At 37.4% G+C, this 24,878-nt stretch overlaps 1 protein-coding gene across 1 annotated transcript in view; it reads left to right on the top strand.

Moving 5' to 3' along the window:
* The window catches only part of ATRNL1 (attractin like 1), an 802,972-nt gene that overhangs the window by 174,833 nt on the left and 603,261 nt on the right, over positions 1-24,878 (top strand). The window contains exons 16-18 of the mRNA XM_012102986.5: positions 9,983-10,196; positions 11,849-12,037; positions 24,091-24,309. Of these exons, the coding sequence (XP_011958376.3) occupies positions 9,983-10,196; positions 11,849-12,037; positions 24,091-24,309 (622 nt within the window). The remainder of the gene's footprint in view (positions 1-9,982; positions 10,197-11,848; positions 12,038-24,090; positions 24,310-24,878) is intronic.

The raw sequence follows: 24,878 nt of genomic DNA on the forward strand, positions 1-24,878 counted from the left end.
GGAGATGTAGAAATAGTTTACTAAATCTAGTTTTGAAATAACTTATTTAGTTTAAATAAATACTTGAAATATGCTAATGTAAATTGTCATAGCATCATTATAGATTTTTGTATTTTGTATCAAAAGTAAAATTAGAGCTCAGTATAGATTAGTTAAGTGATAAAGCTAAACGATAATAAATACCTCAGATCTGAGGTATGTACAGTTTTGCCCAATGTTTAAAATATACACACACATATAGACACTGTGGGCTAAATAATCCGCAAAGTGGCATGATTTCTACACAGGGCTTCCTGATAGCTCAGCTGGTAAAGAATCCGCCTGCAATGCAGAAGAGGCCAGTTCGATTCCTGGGTCGGGAGGATCCCCTGGAGAAGAGATAGGCTACCCACTCCAATATTTTGGGGCTTCCCTGGTGGATCAGCTGGTAAAGAATCTGCCTGTAATGAGGGAGACATGAGTTCGATCCCTGAGTTGGGAAGATTCCCCGGAGAAGGGAAAGTCTACCCACTCCAGTATTCTGGCCTGGAGAATTCCATGGATTGTATATAGTCCAGGGGGTCACAAAGAATCAGACATGACTGAGCAACTTTCACTAATGGAGGTATGACAATAATTCAGATATTGGTGTTAGATTTCAATGATTTATTTTGAGCTGAGGTTATACATTTATTTGGGCAAGGAGTCTTTTGGTACAGTGCAGTGGAGATGGTTTTGGTTTGAAAACTTTTCAGAACATATATTACCAATTGCTTGCCGTTGAAACAGTTAAGGGATACATTTTTGATATAGCTGATTTTTAAACAACACTGAGGACAAATGATGCCTTAAGTATCAAACTGATGGAAAGCAGGCAATCTGGAAATGCTGCTTTTCGCTACAACGTAGTAGCAAGTTAACTTCCACAGCCCTATGTTTCTCATCTGTAACCTGGGATAGTTATTTGCTACTGTCCTGAATATTCATTGGAAGGACTGATGCTGAAGCTGAAATTGCAATACTTTGGCCACCTTATGTGAAGAACTGACTCATTTGAAAAGACGCTGATGCTGGGAAAGATCGAAGGCAGGAGGAGAAAAGGGGACGACAGAGAATGAGATGGTTGGTTGGCATCACCAACTCAATGGACATGAGTTTGAGTAAATTCCAGAAGTTGGTGATGGACAGGAAGGCCTGGCGTGCTGCAATCCATGAGGTCACAGAGAGCTGGACATGACTGAGCGACTGAACTAAACTGAACTAATGTTTATTGTGAGAAATAAGTGAGATGTTGTATGTGAAGAATATAAATTTTATTTAAGTGTTTACTTATGATTATTATTGTTTGCACTTTTAAGGTTGTTATTTTTGTATGTTTCCACTTATTGCTATTACTACTATTTCCAGGAATCATTAATCAGATAATGAATTTTTAGGTAACTAAATGAATTTATTCAGTGAAGAGTTAATATAGATATTGTCTATAGAAAAATATTTACCCCAAACTGATGTTTTAATTTTTTCCATTTTACAAAGCCTTCCCCCCATCTCCATTAATTATACTAGGATCTTTTTCCTCTTAAGAACATTCCTGACTTATGTTAAAGCATATGAATATATTTTATGGATTTTCCTTTTGCTAATAACAAGGGAATAAGCATCTGAGTTTTAAAAAGTGACTTAACAGTTTTGTATAAATATTAAACAAATTAGAGGGACTGAAGCACATACCCTTTTGAAGTGTTTGTATGAATATTCAATTCACTGTTACTCCCTACCACAGTTTTTGTGGTGGTATTAACATATGTGTTTCTCATAAGTATTGATATGGATAATTTAATTTCTAATGACATTTTATATCTGTACAGAGTCTAAAGTCTTCCCTTTCATTAGTGAAATTGATCATTTATATCCTTGAGTTCAGTTCAGTCACTCAGTCGTGTCTGACTCTTTGTGATCCCATGGACTACAGCATGCCAGGCTTCCCTGTGCATCACCAACTCCCAAAGCTTGCTCAGACTCATGTCCACTGAGTCAGTGATGCCATCCAACCATCTCATCCTCTGTAATCCCCTTCTCCTCCTGCCTTCAATCTTTCCCAGCATCAGGGCCTTTTCCAATGAGTCAGTTCTTCACATCAGGTGGTCAGAGTATGGGAGTTTTAGCTTCAGCATCAATCCTTCCAATGAATATTCAGGACTGAATTCCTTTAGGATAGACTGGTTGGATCTCCTTGCAGTCCAAGGGACTCTCAAGAGTCTTCTCCAGCAGCACAGTTCAAAAGCATCAGTTCTTTGGTGCTCAGCTTTCTTTATGGTTCAAGTCTCACATCCATACATGACTACTGGAAAAACCATAGCTTTGACTAGACGGACCTTTGTCGGCAAAGTAATATATCCTTAGTTTTTATAAATATTCAAAAATTTTACATGGGCATTATAATATGATACTTGGTTGTCAAACAAATATATTAAATGGTTGATATAAATAGGGTAAAGAAAAACTATAATAATTCAATTTGTATTATTAAACCATTTTTTTGTGAACTAAAGCTATTTTTCGGGAAAGGATGGGCTAATCTTCATTTGTTTAGTATGAGCACCCTCAGTGTACTTGGCAGTCTACGGCTTGCTGAGAATATAGAGATTAAAACAATCACTGTTGTCAAAGAGCTTTCAGAGGAAAAAGACCAACCCAATTATACCAAAGTGTGATAATTGCAATGATAAATGCACACAGGGCGATATATGCAGTTAGAGGATAGATATCTGACATGTAATGTCAACTTAAGGAGTTTCCTAAAGTAATACCCTAGTTAGTTGTTGCAAGACTTGGAGTTGGCCGTAGTACATAAAGATATTTATAACGATTCAGAGAAATACCTCTGTTTTTGTTTTTTGTCTTGTTTGAGAGCTACTAGCCTTATAGTTGAGGATAAGATGCACATGGTATCATGTAGGAGAGATCTACTGATTTTTAAAAATATTTTAGAAAAATGCAACAAAGTAGTATTTGTAAAGTTTTGTTTTTGGTCATATGGAGCATACAACATAATTTAAAATCTATTTACATTTTTGTACTAGCAAGAGCTTCATTGTTTTCATTACAGAATTGAGGGGTAGTTATCAGTGAATATTTGGACATTCTTTCTACTGAATATATTTAACTTACAAAGAGCTTCTTATTGGTAGTTCTACATTTTTTGAATTTTAGAAAAGTACTTCTGTTTGGCTTTGGGCTTCCCAGGTGGCTCAGTGATAAAGAATCTGCCTGCCAGTGAAGGAGCTGCAGAAGATGAGTTCAAGCCTTGGATCAGAAAGTTCCCCTGGAGAAGGAAAAGGCAACCCACTATAGGATTCTTGATGGGATAATCCCATGGACAGAGGAGCTTGGCAGGCTACAGTTTATGGGGTTGCGGAGTCTGACACAGCTGAGCAATTGAGCACAAGCACAAACAAGCACAGTGTTTGGCTTTAGAACTCAACTGCTTTTTCCTTTGTTTATGTTATTCTTAGTTTTTACATTATAATCTCAAAAAGCGCTCTTTTAGAAGCTTCATATTTCAAGACTTCTTCTCTAAGTTGCTTAGTTTTTCTTGCTTATGTTTATAAATCATAAAGATTAGACCAACAATTAAGTTGAATATATGATGAACTTAGATTCAGTAGTTTGTGGACTATCCTTCTCTGTAAATAAATATTTTGTTTCATTAGAAATATGAAGTTTAGCAAAATTTCAAAGGTGGAATTTTCTGCAAGGTGACATTGCATTAAACGTATCATTATAGAAAGTGAATTATACCCTGAGTCATTGCAGTTGTATAAACTTAAGATAACCCTTCCATCATAAATGGAGATTGACAAATTCATGCACTTTAAAGAGATATCCTGGGTCAAATGATCATTTACTTATTGGCAGTGGCTAATGAAAGTTTGCAGTGATTTACGGTGTGCTGGAGTAAATTTTCATAATATAGTCATTTTGTTTCTCAACTGCCTGTCCAGCTCATTTACTGGGTAATAGTTACTTTAAATATTTTATCAACTGCTTATTTTCCTGCTCTTCTCTTCTTCCTTACAGATTCTTATCATGACGATTTAGAGAAAAATGTTTCATTTTCAACAACTTGTCTTTATATAGGTAGTTTGGAAACACAGACAGAGTTGCTATAATGTAAAGCACAGTCATTAATCTGAAATATCTATGTTGGATTGATTCCTGCTGTTATTATCAAGAACTATAAAAATATTATAGCTTTTTTGTTATCAAAATATGTTGAGAATAATGTATGAAATATATGATGGTCACAAGACAAAGCAGCATGTGTGTTTTTATAATTCGAAAACATTGTTTATTATCTCTGTGTCAAAAACTGAATGTTAGAAAATAACTGTCTCTGTCCTACTGGCCTTGTTTAGCAAAATTTCTTGTCTACCTATGATATGTACAGTACTCTGCTGGGTGATATGAGATCTGTTCTAATGAATGTTTGTTGTTCTTTAGTCACTAAGTCGTGTCTGACTCTTGCGACCCTATAGACTGTAGCCCACCAGGCTTCTCTGTCCATGGGATTTCCCAGGCAAGAATAATGGAGTGGGTTGCTCTTTCCTTCTCCAGGGGATCTTCCTGACCCAGGGACTGAACTTGTGTCTCTTGCTTGGCCGGTGGATTCTTTATCATTGAACCACCTGGGAAGCCCCTAATGAATGTTAATAATACTTTAATTTTATTTAAGAAATATTTGTTGAGTATTTATGTGTAAAAATCATTATATTTGTACACTGTATAAATTTCAAGGTCTACAAGTTCTTTAGAAGCTCTCAAGGACCATTTGTACAACATATTTAGAATAAATACTGAATTAATATATCTTACTTATATATTGTCAAAGACTCAGGTGGAGGAACATGTTTTTCTCTACCCTGACACACGGTAATATAAAAAAGAGATGATGTGGCGTTTTGAAACCACTTCACATTGTAATATAATATTATTAACTTGATAACTTCAAACATAAATATATTATTATGTGTATTTAAGTGGGAATGTTTTGGAATGATGTTAGCAGTTTGGTAAAATGGAAATTTCTGGTACTCATTCCCTCCCAGAAACACTGATTTAACAAATTACCTATACACAAAATACCTTTCCAGAAGCTCAGGAGTCCAGGCGAGAGGTTATAGCATCAGAGATGGCAGAAGGAACACAGAAATAAGAAAAGACTGATTAAAAATGGTCGAAAGGACAGTTCCACATTACCTGCCTCATCCTTCCCCTACGTCTCCACAGTGCAGTGAAGTTTAGTGAGAAATACCCCCTGAAAAGGGGAAAGAGGATGAAATGAGCACTTGTTTTGCTGTGGTCCCCACCCCCCAGCTCTGCTCTAATGAACCCCAGTGTGTGGATTTTCCCCGTGAACCCAGGCACCAAGCACACCCCAGTGCTAGACTGGCTCCTGTGGCCTCAGACTGCAGACTGGTACCCACAGACCTATCGTCCAGGCCAGCTCCCACATATTCCTGGGCTCTAGGAAACCTAAGATCCACGTCCTCCCTTGGGCTGGCCTCTGCAAACCAAGGGTCAGGTTCATTCCAGTGGACTCGGGCTTCAGGCCCTCCCCCATGGACACAGGTATCACACCTTTCTCACAGACTCAGGGCCAGGCTTGTCCCAGTGGACCCTGGCACCAGGCTAGCCCCTGCAGCCTTAGGACCATACTTGTGGGCCCAGGTGCCCAGCTTGCTCCAGCACCAGACTGGCCCCAGTGGATTTAGGCTCAAGGCCTGCTACAGTGCCAGGTAAGCCCTGTGGATCCATGCTTCTGGGTGGCTCCAGGCCCCAGACTGACCCCTGTGGACTGAATTTCCTCGCTTGGCACTGTGGACTAGATTCCAGGCCCACCACTTTGTACTCAGTCACCACCAGCCCTATTCCAGTGGACCTCTGTGCCATAGTGACCCCTTCAGACCTCGGATCCAGGCCTGCACTCAGGCTCTGGTTCCGGGCTTGCCCTTGTGGAGCCCTTGGTTCTGAGTCTGTCTATGCAGACCTAAACTCCAGACCCACTCCAGTGGACCCAGGATCCAGGCTTGTCCCTCTGAACCCAGGCACCAGAGAGGTCCTCTGGATCCAAATTCTAGGCCTGCTTACCGAATTCCATGGCCTAGGCTGTCCTCAAGGGGACAGCCCATTTGAGGAATTCAACAGTAAGCTTGCCACAGACCCCACCACACAGACTGCCAGAATCCCTAGATAGGCTGACTGGAGAAAGGCTTTCCCTACTGAAGCCAGTCTGTAAAGACTGGAAGAGGTGATTACTTCTTCTAATATGCATTCACGAATGCAAGGCCATAGGAATCATGAAGAGTCAGGGAAACATGATGTTACCAAAGAACAAAGTGAAGCACATGTAGGGGCTTTAGCGGCTCAGCATAAGGAGTCTGCTTGCCACGTCCTGCTTGCAGGAGACGTGGGTTTGACTCCTGGGTTGAGAAAATCCCCTGGAGAAGGAAATGGCCACCCACTCCACTGTTCTTGCCTAGAAAATCCCATGGATATGAGGAGACTGGAGGGCTACAGTCCCTGGGGTTGCAAAGGTTGGACATGACTTAGCAACTAAACAATAACTGACTCAAAAGAAATGGAGATCTACAAACTGCCTGACAAAGAATTCAAAATAACCAATGAAAGAAGCTCAGTGAATTATAAGAAAACACAGATAAACAGCCCAACAATATTAGGAGAACAGTATATGAAAGAAGAGTTAATTGAGTGGTTCAGCAGAGACATAGAGATTATAAAAAAAGAACCCAAGAGTAATTAATGGGGCTGAAGAACGCAATGACTGAACTGATAATTCCACACAGAACTTCAATAGCAGACTCTTAACAGGCAGAATAAAGAGTCAGCAAGCTCAAATACAAGTCATTTGAAATTACCTAGAGTTTAAAAAAAGAGAATGAAAAAAAAAAACGTGAAGAAAGCCTAGGGAACTTATTGTAGACCGTAAGGAATCAATGTATGCTTTATGGGAATCCAAAAGCTCATTTAAAGATATAATGATGGGAAACTTCCCTAATATGGAGGAGGAAATGAACATCCAGAGCCATTAATCCCAAAGAACCTCAAGCAGATTGAACATAAAAAGATCTTCACCAAGACACATTATAATAGCCCTAAATAAATCCATGCATTTATGATCAATTGATGATTGCCAAAGGTGTCAAGAATACAGGATGGGAAAAGGACAATCTCTTCAATAAATGATTTTGGATATTCTTATGCAGAAGAATGACAGTGGAGTCTTTTTCTCATACCATATGCAAAAACCAATTCAAAATAAAGACTTAAACTTTAAGACTTGAAACTGTAAAATTTCCAGAGGCAAACATGCAGAAAAGTCTTGTTGACATTGGTCAGGGCAGTGATTTTTTTGAATATGAGCCCAAAAGCACAGACAAGAGCAAATGAGATTGTGTCAAACTAATAAGCTTCTGCATAGCAAAGGAAATAATCATCAGAATACAGACACAACCTGAGGAATGGGAGAAAATGTTTGCAAACCATGTATCTAATAAAGAGTTATTGTCCAAAATATATAAGGCATTCAAGCATCTCAACACACACACACACACACACACACACACACACACACACACACACACACACACACAAATATACCCAGTTAAAAAACAGGCAAAGGACATAAGTAGATATTTTTCAAAGAAGACATACAAATGGCCATTAAGTATATTATAAAAAGTTCAGCATCGCTAAACATCAGGGAAGTGTGAATCAAAACCAACTGAGATATCAACTCACATTTGTTGGAAAGGCTATTGTCCAAAAGACAAGAGATAACAAATATTGGCAACAATGTGGGGAAAAGGAATCCTTATATACTGTTGGTGGGAATACAACTGGAATAGTCAATTTGGAAAAGAGCATGGAGTCCCCCCACCACCAAATTAAAAATATCATATGGTCCAACAGTGCCACATCTAGTTATATATCCTGTGCTGTGCTTAGTAGCTCAATCATGTCCGACTCTTTGCGACTCCACGGACTGTAGCCCTCCAGGCTCCTCTGTTCATGGGGATTCTCCAGGCAAGAATACTGGAGTGGGTTGCCATGCCCTCCTCCAGGAGATCTTCCCAACCCAGAGATCGAACCCAGGTCTCCCGCATTGCAGGTGGATTCTATACCATCTGAGCCACGAGGGAAGCCCAGTTCTATATCCTAAGGAAATTAAATCACTATCTTGAAGAGATATCTGCACTTCCAAATAGCCAAGTTATGGACACAGCTTAAGTGTTCATGAATGGATACATGGATGGATAAAGAAAATATACAAACATAAATATTTATGTGCATATATATATACACACACACGTATAATTTTATTCAGACTTAAAAAAATCAGGAATTTCTGTTTTTAACAACGTGGATGGACCTGGAGACACATTTATGCTATGTAAAATAAGCTAGACTTAGACAAATACTAGGTGTTCTCATTTATATGTGGAATCTAAAATGGTTGAGCTCATAAAAGCAGATAGAATAAAGGTTGCCAGGGGTTGGGTATAGGAGAAATGTTTAGATGTAGATCAGAGGATACAAAGTTTCAGTTATGCAGGACAATAAGTTCTGGAGATCTAGTGTATAGGACAGTTGACTGTAGTTAAGACTATATTGTAAACTTGAAATTTGTTAAGAGAGTAGATCTTATATGTTCTTACCACACACACACACACACACACACACACACAAAGTTATATGAGGTGATAGGTAATGTTAATTACCTTGATGTGATAATTTACAATGTGAAACACGTATACCTAACAAATATGCCATACCATACACCTTATATATGTATAATTTTCATTTATCAATTATACCTCAGTTAAGCTACAAAAAATGAAAGTTAAAATCTCAAAAAGAGATGTATAACTGTAAGCAGAAACAAGACAAGAAAAAGAGATGTTTGCAATCTAAAAAGATTTTGTGAGGAGAGTAGCTTAGCACAAGAATATATCATTATTTTGTCAGTCTCATTAGAATTATTAAAATAATTTAGGAATGATTAAAATGTATAAATACAGAATATATTTTGTTTTTAAGCTGCTTTTGAAGTATTGCTGAGAGTGTTAAGAATATTTACTTTGGTGGCATTTGTCAACCTCTGTTAATTAAATTTTAGGCAACAGGGTCAAAGATCTTTATTATTTATTTCTTGATCTCTTTAATAATGAAAGTAGATGACTAATTTTATCTAAAACTGCACTTAAGTCCTACTGTACTAGTAGAGGTCTGATCTGGAAGAGAGGCACTTCTTTGTCTCTTTGTGACCCTATTGTGAAGTCTTCACTCAGCCTTTATTCCTGTTCATGGTTTTGTGTTCTATTTTCTTACAGTGCATATAATGGCACTTGAGCTTTAGATTCTTAACTCCATAACTCATTAGATTGATGGCAGCAGTAGTAATAGCAGCTGCAGCAGAAATACCAGTAACAACAGTAGCAATACAGTATGTTGTTTTTAAAAATGATCTATTCTTATAAGTGGAGAAGGAAATGGCAACCCACTCCAGTATTCTTGCCTGGAGAATCCTGTGGACAGACGATCCTGGTGGGCTGTTCTCCATAGGGTTGCACAGAGTCAGACATGACTGGAGTGACTTAGCATGCATGCATGCATTTCATAAGATAGGTATGTATATCAGATAACCCCATTTTATAGCATAGGAAACTGAGGTTCACAAAGGCTAAATAAATGACCTGAGTCATGTCACTAATGTATAGTTTAAACATAGTATTCTATTATGCATCATTTTCCAAGATGTCCTAGATTGTTAATTTCCCTTGGTATTAGATGTTATTAGAAAGGTACTATGATATATTTTAAAATATAATTTTTAAAGATAATGAACTGTTTGCTAAGGAATGTGACACAGGATTTTTACATCTCACTTTTTAAAAAATGTTGCTTTTGCTGTTGTTTACAGAAAGTATCACCTTGGGTAGGCTTACGCAAGATCAATATATCCTACTGGGGATGGGAAGACATGTCTCCATTTACAAATACAACACTACAGTGGCTTCCTGGTGAACCTAATGATTCTGGGTTCTGTGCATATCTAGAAAGGGCTGCAGTGGCAGGCTTGAAAGCTAATCCTTGCACGTCTATGGCAGATGGGCTTGTCTGCGAAAAACCTGTTGGTAAGTAGTCCTGTAAACTAATGTTTCTTTAAAGATGTAATTTATATTTCCAACTCTTCTCCCCACATCCCTCTTGCAGCCTGTGATCCTACATAGGCCTGAAGTAACTGTCACCACCATCTTTTAATGATGCTGATTTCTGTATAAATTTTATCTTTGTCCACTTTCCCCATTTACTGTTAGTGACCTCAGCATTAACTTGTAAAAGTAATAGAATTGTATTGTTTTATACAATCTTTATTTCTTGGTTAAAATAGTGATGCTCTAGTAACAATCTGTTCTTAATTTTTTACTGTGTTTTGCTTTTATAATAATAGTTTTTGTAAGAAAGATTAATTGTTAAGATTAGCAACAAATTTAGAATCATTTTAATCCTATAGACTATTTTAGTTGGCAAGTGAAAAGAAACATTTCTGTTACATCCTTTGAAATGGAGTTTTCTTAAGTGAGAAAGGAGTACTGAATTCTTTTCTCTTTTTAAATATTATATTTTGTATTGCAGTGAAATATACATAATGTCAAACTTACAGTTTTAGCCATTTTTTCATTCAATGGTTTTGAGATATGATTGAGATTTCTAAATCATTTTTAAGTGTCGAGTTCAGTGTCGTTAAGTACATCCACATTGTTGTTAATCTATCAACACTATCCGTCTCCAGAACTTTTTCATCTTCCCAAACTATATCTCCATATCCATGATGCAATAACTCCCAATTCACCCCTCCCTAACCCCACTGCTAAGTATCTCATATAAGTGGAATCATGAGGTATTTGTCCATTTGTGACTGGCTTATTTCCTTTCAGAATAATGTTTTCCACGTCCACCCATCTTGTAGTATGTGTCAGAATATCATTCCTTTTTAAACCTGAATGTTTATCCATTGTGTTTATAGTCCACATTTTCTTTACCTCTTCATACATTGGTGGACACTTGTTGCTTCTACCTGTTGACTATAGTGAATAATGATGCTGTGAAGATGGGTACAAATAACTGTTTCAGCTCCTGCTTTCATGTCTTTGTGTATATAGCCAGAAGTGGAATTGCTATATCATATGATAATCCTGTGTTTAATTTTTTGAGGACTTGCCATACTGTTTGCTACAGAAGCATCACCATTTTACCATTCCTAGAAGTGGTGTATAGGGTACAATTTCTCCACATCCTTACTAACATTTAAAACATAGCAATACAAATAGGTATGATAAAGATTATGCTTTATGTTAAATTTTTATAGTAAATTATATTGTTAATTGCTTTTATAAGGTATGGAATGTTTATATTAATAGAAGTATGACTGGCTTGAAAAGCAAATAATGATAAGTGTACATATTATCTAGCCAATAGAAACAAAACCCTAAGTCATGTATTACATTGCTATTAAACAAATTTAAGTTATACAATTTTGTGTACTTTGTAAAGGATTAAAATTTTCCAGGGTATTCTAAATTTCAAAGTAGATAAAAATTTAAGCAGTATTGACATGCCATCTTCATTCTCATTTTACCTTGTATAATTTTGACTCTAATATTTATTCCAAACTTGGCTTCATGGAAACCTTCCCTAAACAACAACAAAATGAACAAAACTCACATCCTTGTGTCCAAAAAGCAGTCAATAAAGAAAATAATTATCTTTTGTTAATTTATTCCAGTTAGTCCAAATCAAAACGCGAGGCCGTGCAAAAAGCCCTGCTCTTTAAGGACGTCGTGTTCCAACTGTACGAGCAACGGCATGGAGTGTATGTGGTGTAGCAGCACCAAGCGGTGTGTTGACTCCAACGCCTACATAATCTCCTTTCCATATGGGCAGTGTCTGGAGTGGCAGACTGCCACCTGCTCTCGTAAGTGTTTCTCTAGAGTCACTTTTTGTTTAACTGCAACATAAATCCCCTTTCTGTGATGGGCTGAGACATTGAATGTTTGAGGAAGTTTAATAAAAAAAAAAATGAGAAAAAAATGCTGTTGCTAGACCTTCCTTTTAGCTCAGAAGGTAGAGCATCTGCCTGCAATGCAGGAGACTCAGGTTCAATCCCTGGGTCGTGAAGATCCTCCGGAGAAGGGACAGGCAATCCACTCCAGTATTCTTGCCTGGAGAATCCCATGGACAGAGGAGCCTGGTGGGCTACAGTTTGTGGGGCCGCGAAACGTTGGACATGACTGAGCGATTAACACTATACTACCATTAACAATTGCTATTTACAATTAAAAACTAGTTTTAAAGCCTCTTAATGCTACAAGCCCCTGATTTACATTATACCGTCATTTTGAATTCAGTAATTTTCTTAGCCTTTAACATTTTGCCATGTTTGTGCTCCCCCAAACTCTGAGTGTGTATTGAAGACAGTGGAATAGTTCATGAAAGTGCTCCTTCAAAAGAATCATATATTGCTTCACTGTGTTTCTTTAGTATCCTTTAATCTAGCACACTTACCGTGTCTTCTTTTTTTCCCAAGTGTGATTTTTAAAAGAATTTACACCAGTTGCTCTGCAGGTTTCCTAATTTGGATTTGCCTAATTGTTTCCTTATGGTTAGATTCAAGTTAAGCATTTTTTGATGAGGATATCCTCACAATGGTGGTATGTAGTGTTGTTGGTTAGCTGCTAAGTCATGTTGCGATCCCATGGTCTAGCCCTCCTGACTCCTTTGTCCATGGGATTTCCCAGGCAAGAATCTTGGAGTGGGTTGCCATTTTTCTCCTCCAGGGGATCTTCCCGACTCAGGGATTGAATCTGAGTCTCTTGTTTCCTGCATTGGCAGGTGGATTCTTTACCATTAGTGCCACCTGGGAAGCCCTTTCTTCTCCTTGGGACCTAGCCAAATCCATATTTGTTCCATGTTGGGCACCACTGTTGCTTAAAGAGAGACAAAGGGGTAATTGCTACCATGTAGACTAGAACTTGCAGGCAGCAGCTGTTGTGTTCATTTATCCTCCCAGGCTCTTGGTATCAAGTAGAGAGGTGTTCCTGGGATGGGATGGCTGGGCATGTGTGTATTGAGCTCCCTGTTGCTCTCCTTTTTTAGGAATTTTGATAAAGAACAGGAATATACTTGATCAAGACTGTAGCAGTGGGTTTGTTGCAGACATAAAATGGTCTTGCTGTCACAGAAAATGTCTTATAACTAGGAACCGGCTCCCCAAGAGAGTTGAATACCAGCCCTGGGTACTTGTGGGGAGTTGAGACATTGCTCAGCCTTTCCTGCCTTAATTGCTGCTTTTGTTTCTCCACAAATATCAATGTTTAGTGAAAGATGCCTGGGACAAAAGATTATGTATGTATGACCCATTTAGATAAAGTTAGGCAAAACTATGCTGTATCATTTAGGAATGAATTTTTTAGGTAGAACTGTTGGGTAAGGTTTTTATAAATGTTGGCTAGTGGATGCTGCTGGGAAAGATTAGAGGTGCTGATTAGGAAAAGGGTAGGGGGGCAATGTTCTGCTTCCAGACTGAATGCAGGCACAGAATATTCATTTACAATAATTTCTTAATCTCACATTTTTCTTTATGTAGTTCTCTGTAGCTGTGTTATATTTCACAATGAAAAGAAGTCTAAAAGGTAGGGGAAAAGGTACTTGGAAAGTCTCCAAGCTCTTAAAATTTTAAGAACTTTCTAAAAATTATTTAGAGTTGTCTAAGTTGTCTTCTCTGTTCACAAATCTTTCTTATATTCCATTCTTTCCTTCTCATTTGTTCGTCTTCTGGAAAATAATCTTCAGTAATTCTTTCCAAATAAATTGTTGGTTAGTAAGCCTTTTGGGCTTCCCGGGTGGCACTGGTGGTAAGGAGCCCTCCTGCCGATGCAGATTAGATGTGAGAAACACAGGTTTGATCCCTGGGTCAAGAAGATCCCCTGGAGGAGGGCGCGGCAACCCACTTCAGTTTTCTTGCCTGGAGAATCCCATGGACAGAGGAGGCTGCCAGGCTGCAGTCCATGGGTTCGCAAAGACTCAGACATGACTGAAGTGACTTAGCACGAAGTAAATCTTTTGAATCTTCGCATTTTTTTCATATTCACTTGAATGATAAAATACCTGGGTGTAGAGTTCTAAATATTTCCTTCCTTAGAATATCTAGCATTTGGTGTTGTGGGTTAGAATTTTCATACCAGTCAAATATTCTTTCCTTTATAAGATATCTTTTTTTTCCTCTTTTTTGGAGAGCTTTAAAAACTTTTCTGTTTATCCCTGGCATTCAGAATTTTGCAATTTATCATTCATTCAGTTTCCAGTAACTGATGTGAGTTTCAAAAATGGGTTCTCATTGGCTTTTTAAATCTGAAGAGTATTTTCTTTCTTCACTTGCTAAGAATATTCCTTAATGTCATAGATTGTTTTCTTCTCCTTACTCTTATTGGAAATCTTAAAACAGTTGTTGGAATTTCTGGGTATATCTTAACAGCTCTTGTTTTTGCATTTTTTATTGTAATATAGTTTATTTACAATATTGTATTAGTTTCAAGTGTATAGAAAAGTGTATAGATTCAGATATATATATATACACACACATATTCATATGTATATATATATTCCTTTTTCAGATTATATTCCATTATAGGTTATTTAAAAAATAATTGAATATGGTTTCCTGTGCTATATAGTAAATCCTGTTGCTTATCTATTTTGTGTATAGTAGTTTTTATCTGTTAGTCCTGTACTCTTAATTTAGTCCCCCATCCTTACCCTCCCTTTGCTCTTCAGTGATCATAAGTCTATTTTATAAATCTGTGATTCTGTTTCTGTTTTGTGTATAGATTAATTATTTTAAGGTTCTCTGTATATGTGATACATAATATTTATCTTTCTCTAACTTCCTTCACTTACTAGGATAATCTCTGTGTCCATTATGTTACTGCAAATGGCAGTATTTCATTCTTTTTTGTGGATAAGTAATATTCCATTCTATACACACACATCTTTTTTTTAATTTATTTTTTAGTTGGAGGAGGATTGCTTTACAGTGTTGTGTTGGCGTCTGTGTACAACAGCGTGCATTAGCCATAATCATACATACATACCTCCTCCTTGAGTCTCTCTCCCCTTCCCCCATCCCACCCCTCTAGCATCACAGAGCACCAGGCTGAGCTCCCTGCATTATATAGTAACTTCTCAACAGCTATCTGTTTTATACACTATAGTGTATACATGTTGATGCTGTTTTCTCCATTCGCCCCACTCTTTCCTTCCCCCACTGTGTCCTCAAGTCTCTTCTCTACATCTGTGTCTTCATTCTTTCCCAGCAAATAGGTTCATCAATACCATATTTTTAGATTCTACATATGTGTGTTATTATATGACATTTGTTTTTCTCTTTCTGACTTACTTCACTCTGTATAGCAGACTCTAGGTTCATCCGCCTCACTAGAACTGATTCAAATTCATTCTTTTTTTTATGGCTGATTAATACTCCACTGTATATATGTACCACATTTTCTTTATCCAGTCATCTGTAGATGGACATCTAGGTTGCTTCAGTGTTCTGGGTATTGTAAATAGTGCTGCAGTGAACACTGAGATATATATGTCTTTTGAAATTGTGGCTTTCTCAGGGTATATGTCCAGTAGTGTGATTGCTGTTTCATATGGTAGATTTTATTTCTACTTTTTAAAGAAATCTCCACACTGTTCTCCATAATGGCTTCATTAGTTTGCATTCCTACCAACAGTATAGGAGGATTCCCTTTTCTCCATATCCTCTCTAATACTTGTAGTTTGTAGATTTCTTTTGATGATGACTATATTGACTGGTATGAGGTGATACTTCATTGTAGTTTTGATTTGCATTTTTCTAATAATTAGTGTTGTTGAGCATCTTTTCATGTTTATTGGTCATCTGTATATCTTTGGAGAAATGTCAGTTAGGTCTTCTACCCATTTTTTGATTGGGCAGTTTTTTTTCTGATATTAATCCTTTGTCAGTTTCAATTGTTTTCTCCCATTCTAAGGGTTGTCTTTTAATCTTGTTTATTGTTTCCTTTGCTGTACAAAGGCTTTTGTGTTTAATTAGGTCTCATTTGTTTATTTTTGATTTTATTTCCAGTGTACTAGAGAGTGGGTCAAAGAGGATTTTGCTGTGATTTATGTCACAGAGTGTAGTGCCTATGTTTTCCTCTAAGGGATTTATAGTTTCTGGCCTTATATTTAAGTCTGTAATCCATTCTGAGTTTATTTTTGCACACAACATCTTTTTAAGCCAGTCATCTGTTGATGGGCACTTGAATTGATTGTTTCCATGTCTTGGCTATTGTAAATAGTGTTGCTGTAAACATTGGGGTGCGTTTATCTTTTCAAATTAGTGTTTTTATCTTTTCTTACAGCTTTGGCTGAATAAGAGACCTCTTGCCAGTTTCCAGTTGGTTTTCTGTGAAAATTGTCCCACTTGTAGGTCTGTTTCTGTTTTCTTTGTGGGGGGAGGTGTGCTCCATTCTGCCATTTTGATCCTTGTAGAAGTTTAGTATGTCTTAAATTCATTTGTACTTTCCATGTTGTTGTTTGTTAAATGAGGTTCAAATATTTTTCCTATTTTATGTTTTCTAAAATCTGGAGCTTTTTATCTATTTAAAGTGAATTTTTGAGAACCTTGTAATCCCATTGTAAAGACTGAAGCTACATTTTTTGAAAGGTAAATTAAAAATGATTAACTATTTTAACACAGATAAGAACTTCAGTTTGACCACAGATAAACCAAATGATGATAACTACTGTTGGTGAGATTGTTAGCTAGGCATGCATGGATCAGTTCTTTAGACCCGCTTTCAGTTCAGTTCAGTTCAGTTCAGTCGCTCAGTCATGTCCGACTCTTTGCGACCCCATGAATCGCAACACACTAGGCCTCCCTGTCTATCACCAACTCCTGGAGTTCACTCAGATTCATGTCCATCGAGTCAGTGATGCCATCCAGCCATCTCATCCTCTGTAATCCCCTTCTCCTCCTGCCCCCAATCCCTCCCAGCATCAAAGTCTTTTCCAGTTTGGCATTCTTGATTTTTGATGTTTTGCTTCTTTTGTTTTCTTGATTGTTCTAGAGTCTTATTTTCTACTTCTGCCATTTGTTCCTTGAACAGTTAGTCTAGTCTGCTAGATTTTCTATATCTATAGGTCTTTTCTTTCACTGTTATATCTGTTGTCACATTTGCCTTCCCTGTGGCTGTATATAGCTCATTTGAGCTGGTGATGTCTAATCACATTTGTTTTTGTTCCATAACTTTTAAAATTGTACATCCTGTGCATCCTTGTGGGAAAGAGGGGGCATTTTACCTTGCCTCAAGGAGCCCTTGTGTTCCTTGAAAGTAGCATTTACCTGGCAGTGACCCCCTCCTTATGAACACAAACTCCTTCTGTATTACATTTAATTCCTTTCCATGTTTTTAACTAACAAACCTTTACTGAGCAGTGAGGAAATGTCAGAAAATAAAATAGAGACTAGGAATGAAGATGATATCCTTGCTCAAGATCCAAGTGCTTTTAGCAGTCGTGTTACTGTTTCAAAATGTTAGCTGCTGAGCAATAGCTTTGTCATGCTTTGCCTTTAACACTGCATTTTTTAAATATGAATTATATGTAATGGATTTATATTATCTTTTTGTGCTATATGTTTCTAGTTATTCACCAAACCTTTGACAGTAGTAAGTCTTCACAACCATTTTTACAGTTATAAACAGAACAGTATTAGAAATGGTCTAAGCTCACACGCTAGTAAAGTAATGCTCAAAATTCTCCAAGCCAGGCTTCAGCAATACGTGAACCATGAACTTCCAGATGTTCAAGCTGGTTTTAGAAAAGGCAGAGGAACCAGAGATCAAATTGCCAACATCCACTCGATCATGCAAAAAGCAAGAGAGTTCCAGAAAAATATCTGTTTCTGCTTTATTGACTATGCCAAAGCCTTTGACTGTGCATCACAATAAACTGTGGAAAATTCTGAAAGAGATGGGAATACCAGACCACCTGGTCTGCCTCTTGAGAAACCTATATGCAGGTCAGGAAACAACAGTAAGAACTGGACATGGAACAACAGACTGGTTCCAAATAGGAAAAGGAGTACGTCAAGGTTGTATACTGTTACCCTGCTTATTTAACTAATATGCAGAGTACACCATGAGAAATGCTGGGCTGGAAGAAGCACAAGCTGGAATCAAGATTGCTGGGAGAAATCTCAATAACTTCAGATATGCAGATGACACCACGCTTATGGCAGAAAGTGAAGAGGAACTAAAACGCCTCTTGATGAAAGTGAAAGTGGAGAGTGAAAAAGTTGGCTTAAAGTTCAACATTCAGAAAACGAAGATCATGTCATTTGGTCCCATCACTTCATGGGAAGTAGATGGGGAAACAGTGGAAACAGTGTCAGACTTTATTTTTCTGGCCTCCAAAATCACTGCAGGTGATTGCAGCCATGAAATTAAGAGACGCTTACTCCTTGGAAGGAAAGTTATGACCAACTTCGACAGCATATTAAAAAGCAGAGACATTAGTTTGTCAACAAACAAAGGTGCATCCAGTCAAGGCTTTGGTTTTTCCAGTGATCATGTATGGATGTGAGAGTTGGACTGAGCGCCAAAGAATTAGTGCTTTTGAACTGTGGCGTTGAAGACTCTTGAGAGTCCCTTGGACTGCAAGGAGATCCAGCCAGTCCATTCTAAAGATCAGTCCTGGATGTTCTTTGGAAGGAATGATGCTAAAGCTGAAACTCCAATACTTTGGCCACCTCATGAGAAGAGTTGACTCATTGGAAAAGACTCTGATGCTGGGAGGGATTGGGGGCAGGAGGAGAAGGGGACGACCGAGGATGAGATGGCTGGATGGCATCACCGCCTCGATAGACATGAGTTTGGGTGAACTCCGGGAGTAGGTAATGGACAGGGAGGCCTGGTGTGCTGCAATTCATGGGGTCACAAAGAGTCAGACACGACTGAGTGACTGAACTGAAGCTTTATATTGCTTTTAGAAGGTTGTCTTCAGTTATCATTTGAAGTTTTTTTCTTAGTAAATGAAACTTGAAGGAAATTTTTCTTTGTAAATGGGAAACAAGCCACCAAATTGTCTTTCAAAGTAGCTGTGTTTTGTAATCCCACCAGTAATGAGCAATAGTTCCTCTTTCTTCACATTTTATACACTTGTGAGTATTTGGAGGTGTCAGTGTTTTGGATTTTGGCCATTCCAATAGGTTTATAGGGGTTTCGCTGCTGGATCAGTAGTAAAGAACCCATCTGCGAATGCAGGAGATGCAGATTTCATCACTAGATTGGGAAGGTCCCCTGGAGAAGGAAATCCCTCCAGTTTTCTTGCCTGGGACATCCCATGGACAGAGGAGCCTGGCAGGCTACAGTCCATGAGATTGCAAGAGTTAGACATGACTTAGTGGCTAAACAACAAACAATAACACATTCCATTTTAGGTAATCTGTAACATCCATCAGCAGTAGAAGAGAAGAGGAATCATGAGGGTCTAAACTAATAAGGGGAATGAAAATACAGAGGAGGTCATAAACAGTCGGACGACTTAGCAACTAAACAACAAAAGCAGCATTAGGTTTATAATGATATCTTATTGTTTTAGTACTCAATTCTCTAATCATAAATTATGTGGATCATCTTTTGATATTTGGCATCTGTATATATCTTGTTTGGTGAGGTGTCTGTTCAGGTCTTTTGCATATGAAAAATTTTTTTTTTATTGAAGTATAGTTGATTACTGTATTATGTTCATTTCAGGTGTATAGCATAGTGATTCAGTGTTTTTGTTGTTTATACTCCATTTAAAGTTTTTATAGAATAATGACTGTATTTCCCTGTGCTGACTATATTTCTTATATATACTTATACAAGAATAAGTATAGTCTTGTTACTTATCCATTTTTTTCAGTGTCGTTTGTATCCCTTAATCTCATGTATCCATCTTGTTCCTCCCCACTTCCTTGTCTATTTTAAAAAATTGAGTTTGTTGTTTTCTTATTATCATTTTGAATATTCTTTATATATTTTGAAATCCAACCCTTTATCAGATGTGTTTTTTGCAAATATTTTCTTCCACTTTCTGGCTTGTCTTTACATTCTTTTGACATTATCTTTTGCAGTGCAGAGATTTAAAATTTGGCAAAGTCAAATTCATCATTTGTTTCTTTCATAAATTATGCTTTTGGTGTTAGACTGAAGCATCATCACCAGACCCAAGGTCATTTGGATTTTCTTATCTTTGATATTCCAAGAGTTATGTAGTTGTGCTTATATTGCCTATCCCTTCTTGCATGCTGTCTACTTTTTTCTATTAGAGCCTTTAGCATATTTTTTTGAACCTTCGGCATATTTATCATAATTGTTCTAAATTCCTGATCTGATAATTCCAGCATCCCTGCCCTGTCTGGTCTGATGCTTATTACTCTGTCTCTTCTGTGTGTTCTGCCTTTTGGTATTCCCTGTAGTTTTTTTCTTGATAGTCAGATACAAAATATGGGTAAAAGAAACTGTTGTAAGTAGGCTTTTAGTAATGTAGTAGTAGGATTTGGGGGAGGGAAGTCTTCTGCAGTCCTGTGCTTAGGTCTCAGTCTTGTGGTGTGTGGGCCTGTGCTCTGTGCTGTTCTGTGAACTTCACTTCACTAGTACATCCCAGTTTTTTGTGTGTTTTTTCTTTTTTTCTTTTTTCCCTCTCTCAGGTGGTACAGGATAGCTGGAGGGAGCTGGAGTTGTTTATTTCTCTTTGCCTACATGAAAGACTAGAACAGGCTAGAGTTGGTTATTTCCCTTTAACTGGTTCACTTATGCTCTGATAAAACCCCAGCAGTTTAGTCTCTGTTAAACAGTTTCTCCAGACTTATTAAGAATAGTACTCTGGCATATTTCAGAATAGTTCCTTTTCCCCTCCCATTGCCAAAAGCACAATGGGGTTTTTCTTCAATATTAACTGTGAGGACCTGTTAGGGCTCCTGAAGGTCACACTTACAAAAATGTCAAGGCTCCTCCCGTAACTGGGTTCCCCTGGAGATATGAAGCCTTAGAGTTGTCCACACTGAGATTCCAGCAATTCAGTAGTTCAAGTTATCTTACCCCAGCACTGGGTCCTGAAGATGTTTCCATGCTACTGAGTCATGATTTTCTAATATTCTGCCCTCTCTCCAATTATGGATGCTGTTGTTTGCCCTGTGACCTCACTTGTCTGATGGATCTAAGAAGAGTTGTTGATTTTTCAGTTTGTGGCTGATTTTTCTTTTTGTTAAGATGGAGTGGTGACTTCTAAACTCCTTCCATGCTAGACTGGAAACCAGAAGTCTCCAGTTATCATTTGGTAATATAACTTGTTACAGATTGATTTTTCAAATTCTTACACATCTCATAAACCATATTGAATATTATAAAAGTTAATTTTTCAAAAAGCCAAAAATAAATTTAAAAAGTAAAAAAATGATTGCTTTGATTACTTATAGCTCATACATAGTCTCCATTCTAGCCATAATTTAGTCAAATAGCACAGCCTACAAAAACTTTCCCATATTATTGTTTTCTATAAGGAAATAAAAATCATTAGAGTCTTTCAGTTTTTCAGTTACCACTACAAGGAATGAATATTCTGCTAATTTTTCAGCGTGCACATTGCTCTCCACTCTTGAGCAAGAACTAAACCAATATTAATTTCTGTAATAATTTTACATCTAAAAAAAATAGGAGAGTAGAATGTTGCTCTAAATATGACATTTTGTAGCTCATTTTTAAAGCATAAATTCTAATAAACAGACCATTATTAGTTTGTCATTCAGTCAATGCAAGAAAGGCAGGATTCTTCAGTCTAAGATTTACCCAGCTGTTTGAAAAGCAACAGAGCAGATAGGCTGTGTTTGAGAATGCACTTGCTGTGCTTAATCTCTCAGTCATGTCCGACTGTTCGCAACCCCATGGACTGGGCCTGCTAGGCTCCTCTGTTCATGGGGATTCTCCAGACAAGAATACTGGAGCAGGTTGCCATGCCCTTCTCCAGGTGATCTTCCCAACCCAGGGATTGAACCCAGGTCTCCCCAGTTGTAGGCAGATATTGTACATTATGTTTCTTTAAGAAATTTGATTGGTTCTTTTACTTAAAAAGTTAATCCTAAAATAAATTTTATTTTCCTCAGAGATATCTATAGACTATAAATATAAAGTCTAGATTTATTCTGGATGAGAACTAGTAAAGATTTACTTCAGTTTATCATATGACAGTAAATAATTAGAATGTTAAGCTAGCATAGCTAATTTGATGTTTAACATTATTTCCCATTGGTTTCATACCAACCCAATATAGGTTTGAAGACAGAATAATCTAGTCAGCGGTACTGTGGGCTAGCTACAATCACAGATAAAAGAGAAATATTTCACAGTAAAAAGTCTAAGGAGGAGTATTGTAATATGTGAAAGGTTCAGTTATCTAAGGATGTTTTAAATGAAGTGCCATTTAACGCTGTGTACTGCTGAAAAAAATTTTCAGAACGAAATATGTTCATGTCATTGAATTATTTATCTACAGGGTTAACATTAATCACTTGTGTTCAATGACTCAAAGAATACTCTTCCTTTTAAATTTATTATTAAGGAAATATGGGAGATGGTAGTCATTCTTCACTTTCTTACATCTAGTCCCTGAAATGCTCAGCACTGAAAAAATTTACAACAACAAATCATACTGTAATTGATGAATTCTTTAATCCAATATTCTATTATCCCTGCATGGTCTACAGTATTGAGTTCCTGTTTGTTTGCTGAGAAGCTTATTTGCAACTCCAGGAGGTGGTGATGGACAGGGAGGCCTGGTGTGCTGCAATTCATGGGGTCGCAAAGAGTCGGACACGACTGAGCGACTGAACTGAGGAGCATTCCTCTTTCCAGTAATATTAAACAACTGAGTAAAAATTAAGTTATTACCACAACAGAAATGAAACTGAGACGGCCAGAGTCTGCCTTGTTTTTTCCTTCTCTCTGAGGTTCTTCTAGCATGTGACTAGAAGGCCATTCATGGTACTTTGTGCTTATGTGCTGTCTTCTATGGATAAACAATTCCCAAGACGATATGTGCCTTTTATAGCAAAAAAAAAAAAAAAAATCAGTGAGACCAATTTAAAAAACCTCAGCCTGATACAGGGTATTATGACTTGGAAGTAAAAATTCAAAACATCACATAGCAACTATTGTGAATATCATGGCAGGTGGTAATATGTTCATCCTTGGGAAAGGCATCACAGTGTTCATGGGCTTTGTTGAGGCTCATAGTCTAGATATCAGTTAAACAAAAAAAGGTTGAGCTTCAGTGAGATAATATTCTGCAGCCCTGGAAGTCAGAGAGAAACTGTCCTGCTGGTTGCCTGCTGAGGCAGAGTATCCAGTTTCCATATTCCCGTTCAGTTTGGCTCTTTGAGTGAAATTACTTTTAAACAATGCATATCAGGCAAATGCTAGTTATCTTGGACCCTTAAGGAGACCATTGTCCATGCTGGGGTCAGCTATCTCAGGCTGTGGGTAAACATGACTTAGAGTGGACGTTCACAGGCAGATGCAGAGTTTTTCCTTAGAGGCACTTCCTGGGCACAAGAAGAGCTAACATTGCTGTATATTACAGATGATGTTAAGTGTGGTCTATGGGCGCCTGCATCAGTTCCCAAAAGGTCCTGGTACTGGCACAGTTCTCAGAAGTGTGTGAATGCCGACTTCATTTTTCTCAATGCCAGTCCATTCATCTCTTCTTTATTCATGATGTATGCTTTATTTGCTCTTGAAGTAATTGCTGCTTCTTATTATTACAAAAAAATGTTTACGTTAACCATAAATGACCCTTTATTGTCTTTTTCCAGATCATATTTATTTTTCCATTAGCTTGCAATTCCAGTTGAATATAAAGTCATGTAACATGTTTGTTAATAATGTTCCTGCCATGCAGCCCAAAATTGTTCTGGATTGAGGACCTGTGGCCAGTGTTTGGAACAACCTGGGTGTGGCTGGTGCAACGATCCTAGTAATACTGGAAGAGGACACTGCATTGAAGGGTCTTCCCGGGGACCAATGAAGCTTGTTGGAATGCTTAATAATGAGATGCTTCTTGATACCAGTCTTTGTCCTAAAGAGAAGAACTATGAGTGGTCCTTTATCCAGTGTCCAGGTAATAAAAATATTCTGAAAGAAATTTTAATTTCTGCTCAAGGACAGCAAGAATTACTTTCCTTTCTTATAAAAAGATTTAGGGAAAAAAAATAATGAAAATGAGACTGAAAGTAAAGGATTAAAAAAATTCTTCCCAATATCCATGTTTGTTGTATAGGTGATATTATGTTTGGAATCATTAAATAGGATAACCAGATGCATGATATATAATTACCAGATTTGGTTTCATGTGAACTATTACAAGGAAAAATAATATTGGTTCCATACCAAATTTGTATACTATAGTATAGTCTTCTATTGTTTATAATATAATATCTTAGACTTCAAAGGCAACTCAGAGGATTCAGTCAAACTTCATGCTAAGTATGGAAATATTTTGTGTAATTTGCATGATAGAGTCATTTGACCTTTGGTGTTTGGTGTCATTCAATTTTGAAGGTCAGTGAAGCTTTTAGAGTTTTTAAAATAGAAAGTTGGTTCTTATATGGAATAAAATCAACTGCTTGAAAAATTAATTTATTCAGTGTATTTCTGTTGAGTGCCTACTATGCGCAAAGAGTGTTTTAC

The sequence above is a fragment of the Ovis aries genome, chromosome 22, assembly GCF_016772045.2.
Source record: "Ovis aries strain OAR_USU_Benz2616 breed Rambouillet chromosome 22, ARS-UI_Ramb_v3.0, whole genome shotgun sequence".
NCBI classification, from domain to species: domain Eukaryota; kingdom Metazoa; phylum Chordata; class Mammalia; order Artiodactyla; family Bovidae; genus Ovis; species Ovis aries.